General features: G+C 39.5%; 1 protein-coding gene and 1 long non-coding RNA gene across 2 annotated transcripts in view; one reads left to right on the forward strand and one right to left on the reverse strand.

Annotated features, from left to right (window-relative positions):
* The window catches only part of LOC128663052 (organic cation/carnitine transporter 2), a 190,834-nt gene extending 185,217 nt beyond the window's left edge, over nucleotides 1–5,617 (forward strand). Inside the window, exons 8-10 of the mRNA XM_053717191.1 lie at nucleotides 355–537; nucleotides 1,051–1,186; nucleotides 4,615–5,617. Coding sequence (XP_053573166.1) covers nucleotides 355–537; nucleotides 1,051–1,186; nucleotides 4,615–4,705 — 410 coding nt within the window. The 3' untranslated portion in view covers nucleotides 4,706–5,617. The remainder of the gene's footprint in view (nucleotides 1–354; nucleotides 538–1,050; nucleotides 1,187–4,614) is intronic.
* Nucleotides 2,374–4,660, reverse strand: LOC128663053 (uncharacterized). The gene is made up of 2 exons (XR_008402827.1): nucleotides 4,596–4,660; nucleotides 2,374–3,094 (listed from the first exon to the last, which is right to left on the reverse strand). It is a non-coding gene; the product is annotated as an uncharacterized LOC128663053 (long non-coding RNA).
* Nucleotides 5,618–10,071: the final 4,454 nt, after the last annotated feature.

A 10,071-nucleotide genomic window follows, 5' to 3' on the forward strand; every position in this document is an offset into this window, starting at 1 on the left:
TCCCTTTAAGTTACGAAGCAGTGGTCGTAACTTTTAGGTGGCGTATTACACTCACCCCAATCTGATCAGGATGATTGACACCCCCTGCTAGCGGTTGATTGGCCGCGAATGTGATGGGGGCGGCATTGCACAAGCATTTCACAAGAAATGCTTGTGCAATGTTAAATGCTGACAGCTACAGCAAATCATGTCCGCCCGGCATATAATAAATCTACCCTATAGAGTGGTCCCACCCGCTCTATACATGTGACTGAATGAGCGCACCCAGCTGTTGTTAAAATGGTAGACGAACTGCTTATGTAATTTATCCAAAACATTGATGCAGTAATTTTGTTATATTTATTTTATTTCTAGATCTCCATATTCTGTCTACTGTTATGGTGATGGTGGGAAAATTTGGAGTCACTGCAGCTTTTTCCATGGCTTATGTCTACACATCAGAACTTTATCCTACAGTAATAAGAAATATGGGTGTTGGCATTGGTTCAATGTCTTCCAGAGTAGGAAGTGTTATCTCCCCTTATTTTGTTTACTTAGGTGAGTTTACATGAAGAATCCAGTTCCTTCACAGGATTACTGTTAATTAGAAGCTATTTTTTCCTCACATCTGCAAATATGTTTGTGTATTAGTATTGGCTAATATTGCTATGTTAGTTACCTGGGCCAGAATGCTCATTAGGCAATATAGGCAACTGATTTCTATTAGGGAATATTGAAAATCTACGGGGAATCTGTTTATCCAGGTCCTAGGGGCCCCAGCAGTGTAAATTCATCTCTGTTTGTCAGACATTGACATTAACATTGATAAATGAATATTGTTACAACAAACTAGTACTAGTTTAAATAGTAACACTGTACAATAGAAATAAGATTATTATATACAGTAGAAATAAGATTACTATTTTCATAGTAAGTACAGTTTTATCCGAACTGTTTTATGTATATGTGTTTCATTTTTTATGTGTGATTATGTACCTAGCAAGCACTACAGAATGGTATTGCACTAATTTCATTGCCGTAAAAGATAATGTTGTTTGTCATTTTCATTAGGTGCTTACAACAGATTGCTGCCGTATATACTCATGGGGAGTTTAACTGTAATCATGGGGGTCCTTGTTTTGTTCTTCCCTGAAACACTTGGAAAACCTCTTCCGGAGACTATTCAACAGACACCAAATGTCAAAGGGTAGGTCTATCAATAGGCTTCAGTAAGGATGCAATATTTTACTTACATCTGCAAAAACTAGAAGGAAATAGTGCTGGTCTGCGGTATTTGACATGTTTTGTAAAGGGAAGTATGTAGAATTGCGGGTGTGGGGAAGTAAGTTGATAAAAAAAAAAATCTTACAAGGAGCTATTTTCTACTTTCCTTATTTATAACAGTCTATTAAAGGTAGATACTGACAGAGATTTGCTAAGGTTTAAGGGGCCACTAAAGTCAAACCTAAAGTTTCATGATTTAGATAGAGCATGCAATTTAAAAATATTTACAATATACTTTCATTATCAAAATGTGCACATTCTTTTAATATGCACAATTTCTAAGGTTCGAGCTCTTACTGAGCATGTACAAAGTGAACAGTATATAAATATATATATATATATATATATATATATATATATATATATATATATATATATATATATATGTGTGTTTTGTGATTGGCCAATAGCTGTCACATGATACAGGTAAGGAAAATTGGATTAACTTTGAGATATTTTACTGCTCATTTCAAATTCAAAGTAATTGCTATTGCATTCTCTTATTATTGTGTATTTGTCAATTATAAACTCTACTGTATTTAGTGGTCCTTTAGGAGGCTGTTGGGATGCAAAATCAGTAGCATTTGCCAACACAGGGCAAGATTACAAGTTATGTGTTATGAGTTTTCCGCGAGCGATATGGTCTTTTCGTAATCAATTTCAAGTTTTGAAAAATTGTGATTGCGCACACACATTCGCCTTTTACACAATAATCCTTTCTGCGCTCGAAGAGCTGTAGTTAACAGTTTTGCACAACATAAATGTTTCACGAAAAACTTCAAAAATACATTACAAAGTACACTAACACTAATATTAACACTGTCTAATAAAAATTATTTAAAAAAAAATATTGCACACAAAAATTATCAGGGCTCAAAGATACGAGATTGTGGGTGTTAGGAGAAAAAAAAGCGGACACAGGGATTTTACATTGAAATACATACACATACATAGAGAAACATGGATTTATATGTATAGACTGCGACGGATCTCCGGCTACTTTGACTGGGTAGCTCCGCCAATGGGTCCTTCCAACCCCTGGAACCAGCCACTATGTAGCGGAGAAGTGATTATAGCAAGAGCCCACCAAATAACTAGACATACCAGCACTTAGGTGAACAAAGAAGAACATTTTATTGGGGAAAATACACATTTTTTATACCTAAAACTCATCTTGATAAGAGCACTGGCCGTCCCACAATTTTCCCGCCATTCCTGCCCCTCCAGACAGGCTGGTGCCATCCCTAGAGTCCATTCTTCCATAGTGTCCAGTGGTATGTGGTTGATGATGTCGGGGTGATCCAGGGGAACGGCGGCACTTCTAGGGTGTCCTTGGTCCCCAGAAGCTACAGTCCAAAAAGCGATGTAATCCATGGCAGGGGACTGGAGTTAGACGTAGGCAAACTGATACCGGGAAGGCCAGGGAGAATAGGGGTTGTAGGGGGATCCGAAACTCTCAGTTCCCAATGGAGCTTTCCTCCGGCAATCACCCCACTTCTCACCCACCCTAAGGGAAACCAAACCCCAAAAGAGGGGACCTCTGGGGCAAAAGGCCACTGGAGCAAACTGGGTCAAAGGACACTGGTAATCCGAGATGATGTGGCCGACCGGTAGTTATAGGGGCCCAGCCGGCCGAAGAGGAATGTGGCGGCCAGGGATCGGCTCCTCCAAGATGAGATCCCACACACAAAACAAGGGGAACAAAGGGCCTGGGGGATCGCGGTTGCTCTGAGGAGCCCAAAACCGCTGAGAAACAAGAGGGTGTAGGTGATAGGAGGGGTAGGACTTTAACCCTTGTAGCCCCGTATCCATGACATAGACATATGTTTAACTATGGAGATAACGAAAAGATTTTACATTACATTCTTATGCACATTATACAATATCTCAGAGGGATTTTTAAAGAGATATTCACATATAGATATCGAGATATCTAGAAATATATATATATTCATATACATATCTGTTATGCATTATCTTATGACCGGGGGTATCACTTGACAATTAGCAGTATTCTACACCTTCATCTGGAACTGAATGGGTTACTTGGCGAGATATCTCGGGAACAATAATCAGGCAGCAAATAAAATCTAATCACTGTTCTGTTTATTCTAAGGCATAACATACTTTTATAGACAATGGTTACAGTATATGGGGTTAAACAATGACATAATAATCACACCATTTTACACAGCATCAGTTAGAACAAAGAAGCACAGTAAAAATATAGAACAAAAGAGTTATACTGAGAAACAAACAGTTTTAGATATGTATCGGGGCGCATCGCCAGAACATAGCAAGGCCACTCTTGAGATACAATTGTTGCATATGAAACTAAAATTTTAAATTCTATCGCCTAGATTTAGAGTTCTGCGTTAGCCGTCAAAACCAGCGTTAAGGGGTCATAACGCTGCTTTTTACCGCCCGCTGGTATTTAGAGTCAGTCAGGAAAGGGTCTAACGCTCACTTTTCAGCCGCGACTTTTCCATACCGCAGATCCCCTTACGCCAATTGCGTATCCTATCTTTTCAATGGGATCTTCCTAACGCTGGTATTTAGAGTCTTGGCTGAAGAAAGAGCGTTAGAACTCTAACGACAAAACTCCAGCCGCAGAAAACAGTCAGGAGTTAAGAGCTTTATGGGCTAACGCCGGTTTATAAAGCTCTTAACTACTGTGCTCTAAAGTACACTAACACCCATAAACTACCTATGTACCCCTAAACCGAGGTCCCCCCACATCGCCGCCACTCTAATAAATTTTTTTAACCCCTAATCTGCCGACCGGACACCGCCGCCACCTAAATTATCCCTATGTACCCCTAATCTGCTGCCCCTAACACCGCCGACACCTACATAATATTTATTAACCCCTAATCTGCCCCCCCAACGTCGCCGCTACCTACCTACACTTATTAACCCCTAATCTGCCGACCGGACCTCGCCGCTACTATAATAAATGTATTAACCCTTAAACCGCCTCACTCGCGCCTCGCAAACCCTATAATAAATAGTATTAACCCCCAATCTGCCATCCCTAACATCGCTGACACCTAACTTCAAGTATTAACCCCTAATCTGCCGACCGGACCTCGCCGCTACTCTAATAAATGTATTAACCCCTAAAGCTAAGTCTAACCCTAACCCTAACACCCCCCTAAATAGTGATTCGAGCCACCAAGATTCTGTATTGGTTAAAGTATATCTTGGATCAAGTCTTATGGGCACAATATAGTGATCACTAGGGTAAAACTAATGTAATGAGTTAGGGCATAACATGTCTATGTTCTCTGTTCTATCAAATAAAATAATACATGCTGTTTGATCTAAATTACCACTTTTTCCTTGTTTTAGGTTGTGCTGTAGAAAAAGCATCCATGAAGATACTGAAGCATATCCTGATGATAGAAAAAATGGCATTATTTTGATGACTTCAAAATTATGATACATTTTTTTTTCACTGTAGTCTCCAAAGATATTAGCATTGGTTCCTGTACTTTCATAAATTCTCAGATGAAAATGAAAACCGTACAGAAGAGAGTATTGCAGGAACTTCACCATTCCAAAAATGACTTTGTAAAAGGTGTATCCAAATACATAGTGCTTGACCTAATAAAGGTTGTTTGATCTATATGATAATCAGCAGTTACAATAATGTAGAATTGGATTGTGGATCCACCGTTTATTCCTTGGTGTAATGGGCATTGATATATATTAACTACCGTATATTACCAAGTGCCACAGATTCTTAAGTTGGTTTTAAAAACTCAAAGTTGTTTGTAATTTTTTTGTTTGTTTAAACACGGCATTATATTACACTGTTATTATTATTTTATTTTTTGTAAACATTATTTGGATTTTGTGATAATATTTGAAAAACCTGGTAGAGCAAGTCTTTGCTCTCTTTTTTTATTCCATATTCACATAACTATTATATTTTCATATGAGTGTTAAATTAGTTTGAAATTATATATATTGGTCTGTTTAGGATGTGATGTTCTGGTTTTGCAAACTTTTTAAATGGGAATAATTATTTAAACCTTAAATTATGTTATTAAAAATGGCTTTTTTTACATTTAAATACATAAAAGTACAGAACATCTACAAAACTAAAAGATAAGAGGATTGAAATATATATCTGACCAGCCAAACCAAAGTTGTGCTACAGGCTGCATCATATGTGTTGTGTGTATGGGATGTAAATCATCTTTTATTGTGAAGATATTTCCAAAAATGTATGAAATCTTGCTGAGTTCATAGTAAATTAAAAGATAGAAAAATGTAAAAAAGACAAATTGTTCTTTTTAACTTCCAAATAATCTGTAATTTTTAATAAATAACTTTTTATATTATTAAACATACTTGTCATCATTAATTCAATACAATTCTCTGTAATATTTAGTTAATTTGGAATACCCTAAGTTTGTAAGTATACTGAGATGTTTTCAGTACCTGACATGTAAACTCTTCATATTCCTACTTCATCTAAGTGATCTTCAGCATAAATTCGCTTGCGGTGGCTGAATTTGATGTGAGATGATAAAAAAAGTATGTTTATTACAGTTTAGTGTTTATTACAGTTGTTACTCATACCTCTTTATCTCTCAGTGGTTTGACGTACAATTCAGCAAGCTCCAGCATTCTATGGACTTCTTGATGACTAGCTATTTAATGAATTACTAGGATTAGATTGCATAATCTACAATTGCATAATAAAATGACAATGCAATAACACAATAACAAATTTAAAACAATTTTTTTTTTCTAAAAAAATTTCAAGTTTCTTTCTCCAACATTGGTGTGTCCGGTCCACGGCGTCATCCTTACTTGTGGGATATTCTCTTCCCCAACAGGAAATGGCAAAGAGTCCCAGCAAAGCTGGTCACATGATCCCTCCTAGGCTCCGCCCACCCCAGTCATTCTCTTTGCCGTTGCACAGGCAACATCTCCACGGAGATGGTTAAGAGTTTTTTGGTGTTTAAATGTAGTTTTTATTCTTCTATCAAGTGTTTGTTATTTTAAAATAGTGCTGGTATGTACTATTTACTCTGAAACAGAAAAGGATGAAGATTTCTGTTTGTAAGAGGAAGATGATTTTAGCAGACAGTAACTAAAATCGATTGCTGTTTCCACACAGGACTGTTGAGATGAAGTAACTTCAGTTGGGGGAAACAGTTAGCAGACTTTTCTGCTTAAGGTATGACTAGCCATATTTCTAACAAGACCATGTAATGCTGGAAGGCTGTCATTTCCCCTCATGGGGACCGGTAAGCCATTTTCTTAGTCAAACATAAAAGAATAAAGGGCTTAAAAAAGGGCTTAAAAACTGGTAGACATTTTTATGGGCTAAAACGATTGCTTTATTGGGGCATATTATGCAGATTCTAGCTAATAATTGGCATTATAATCTTGGGGAACGTTTAAAAAACGTCAGGCACTGTGTTGGACACCTTTTTTAGTCTGGGGGCCTTTCTAGTTATAGACTGAGCCTCATTTTCGCTCCATTACTGCGATGGGGTTGCTGTGGCATAGTGCTTAAGTCTAATGCCTCTTAACCCAAAGGTTGTGAGTTCAAACCTGGCCTCAACTGCTGAAAAAACTTTAAATTTAAAAACGGCTCCGGTTCCGTTATTTTAAGGGTTAAAGCTCTGAAATTTGGTGTGCAATACTTTTAATGCTTTAAGACACTGTGGTGAAATTTTGGTAATTTTTGAACAATTCCTTCATACTTTTTCACATATTCAGTAATAAAGTGTTTTCAGTTTGAAATTTAAAGAGACAGTAACGGTTTTATTTTAAAACGTTTTTTGTGCTTTGTTGACAAGTTTAAGCCTGTTTAACATGTCTGTACCATCAGATAAGCTATGTTCTATATGTATGAAAGCCAATGTGTCTCCCCATTTAAATTTATGTGATAATTGTGCCATAGTGTCCAAACAAAGTAAGGACAGTAATGCCACAGATAATGATATTGCCCAAGATGATTCCTCAAATGAGGGGAGTAAACATGATACTACATCATCCCCTACTGTGTCTACACCAGTTTTGCCCACACAGGAGGCCCCTAGTACATCTAGTGCGCCAATACTTATTACCATGCAAAAATTTCTCATCAAGCTGAACCTGATGTTGTGACATTTAAATTTAAATTAGAACATCTCCGCGCACTGCTTAAGGAGGTGTTATCTACTCTGGATGATTGTGACAATTTGGTCATTCCAGAGAAATTATGTAAGATGGACAAGTTCCTAGAGGTTCCGGTGCCCCCCGACGCTTTTCCTATACCCAAGCGGGTGGCGGACATAGTAAATAAAGAGTGGGAAAAGCCCGGCATACCTTTTGTTCCCCCCCTATATTTAAGAAATTATTTCCTATAGTCGACCCCAGAAAGTACTTATGGCAGACAGTCCCCAAGGTCGAGGGGGCGGTTTCTACTCTAAACAAACGCACTACTATTCCTATCGAAGATAGTTGTGCTTTCAAAGATCCTATGGATAAAAAATTAGAGGGTTTGCTTAAAAAGATTTTTGTACAGCAAGGTTACCTTCTACAACCAATTTCATGCATTGTTCCTGTCACTACGGCAGCGTGTTTCTGGTTCGAGGAACTAGAAAAGTCGCTCAGTAGAGAATCTTCGTATGAGGAGGTTATGGACAGAGTTCAAGCACTTAAATTGGCTAACTCTTTTGTTTTAGATGCCGCTTTGCAATTTGCTAGATTAGCGGCGAAAAATTCAGGGTTTGCTATCGTGGCGCGCAGAGCGCTTTGGCTAAAGTCTTGGTCAGCGGATGTGTCTTCCAAGACAAAATTGCTTAACATTCCTTTCAAAGGTAAAACATTATTTGGACCAGATTTGAAAGAGATTATTTCAGACATCACTGGGGGAAAGGGCCACGCCCTCCCACAGGATAGGTCTTTTAAGGCTAAAAATAAGCCTAATTTTCGTCCCTTTCACAGAAACGGACCAGCCTCTAATTCTGCATCCTCTAAGCAAGAGGGTAATACTTCACAACCCAAACCAGCCTGGAAACCAATGCAAGGCTGGAACAAGGGTAAGCAGGCCAAGAAGCCTACCACTGCTACCAAAACAGCATGAAGGGATAGCCCCCGATCCGGGACCGGATCTAGTGGGGGGCAGACTCTCTCTCTTTGCTCAGGCTTGGGCAAGAGATGTTCAGGATCCTTGGGCGCTAGAAATAGTTTCTCAAGGTTATCTCCTGGAATTCAAGGAACTACCCCCAAGGGGAAGGTTCCACAGGTCTCACTTATCCTCAAACCAAATAAAGAGACAGGCATTCTTACATTGTGTAGAAGACCTGTTAAAGATGGGAGTGATACATCCAGTTCCAATAAGAGAACAAGGAATGGGATTTTATTCCAATCTGTTCATAGTTCCCAAAAAAGAGGGAACATTCAGACCAATTTTGGATCTGAAGATCCTAAACAAATTTCTCAGGGTACCATCGTTCAAAATGGAAACTATTCGAACGATCCTACCCACCATCCAGGAAAGTCAATTTATGACTACCGTGGATTTAAAGGATGCGTACCTACATATTCCTATCCACAAGGAACATCATCAGTTCCTAAGGTTCGCTTTTCTGGACAAGCATTACCAGTTTGTGGCCCTTCCATTCGGATTAGCCACTGCTCCAAGGATTTTCACAAAGGTACTAGGGTCCCTTCTAGCGGTTCTAAGACCAAGGGGCATTGCAGTAGTACCTTACTTGGACGACATCCTAATTCAAGCGTCGTCCTTGTCAGAAGCAAAGGCTCATACGGACATCGTCCTAGCCTTTCTCAGATCTCACGGATGGAAGGTGAACAAAGAAAAAAGTTCTCTGTCCCCGTCAACAAGAGTTCCCTTCTTGGGAACAATAATAGATTCCTTAGAAATGAGGATTTTTCTGACAGAGGTCAGAAAATCAAAACTTCTAAGCTCTTGTCAAGTACTTCATTCTGTTCCTCGTCCTTCCATAGCGCAGTGCATGGAAGTAATAGGATTGATGGTTGCAACAATGGACATAGTTCCTTTTGCACGAATTCATCTAAGACCATTACAACTGTGCATGCTCAGACAGTGGAATGGGGATTATACAGACTTGTCTCCGATGATTCAAGTAGATCAAAAGACCAGAGATTCACTCCGTTGGTGGCTGACCCTGGACAATCTGTCACAGGGAATGAGCTTCCGCAGACCAGAGTGGGTCATTGTCACGACCGACGCCAGTCTAGTGGGCTGGGGCGCGGTCTGGGAATCCCTGAAAGCTCAGGGTCTATGGTCTCGGGAAGAGTCTCTTCTCCCGATAAACATTCTGGAACTGAGAGCGATATTCAATGCTCTCAGAGCTTGGCCTCAACTAGCAAAGGCCAAATTCATAAGGTTTCAATCAGACAACATGACGACCGTTGCATATATCAATCATCAGGGGGGAACAAGGAGTTCCCTGGTGATGAAAGAAGTGACCAAGATAATTCAATGGGCGGAGGATCACTCCTGCCACTTGTCTGCGATCCACATCCCAGGAGTGGAAAATTGGGAAGCGGATTTTCTGAGTCGTCAGACATTCCATCCGGGGGAGTGGGAACTCCATCCGGAAATCTTTGCCCAAATAACTCAATTATGGGGCATTCCAGACATGGATCTGATGGCGTCTCGTCAGAACTTCAAGGTTCCTTGCTACGGGTCCAGATCCAGGGATCCCAAGGCGATTCTAGTAGATGCACTAGTAGCACCTTGGACCTTCAACCTAGCTTATGTATTCCCACCGTTTCCTCTCATTCCCAGGCTGGTAGCCAGGATCAATCAGG

The sequence above is a fragment of the Bombina bombina genome, chromosome 6 (assembly GCF_027579735.1).
Source record: "Bombina bombina isolate aBomBom1 chromosome 6, aBomBom1.pri, whole genome shotgun sequence".
Taxonomy (NCBI): domain Eukaryota; kingdom Metazoa; phylum Chordata; class Amphibia; order Anura; family Bombinatoridae; genus Bombina; species Bombina bombina.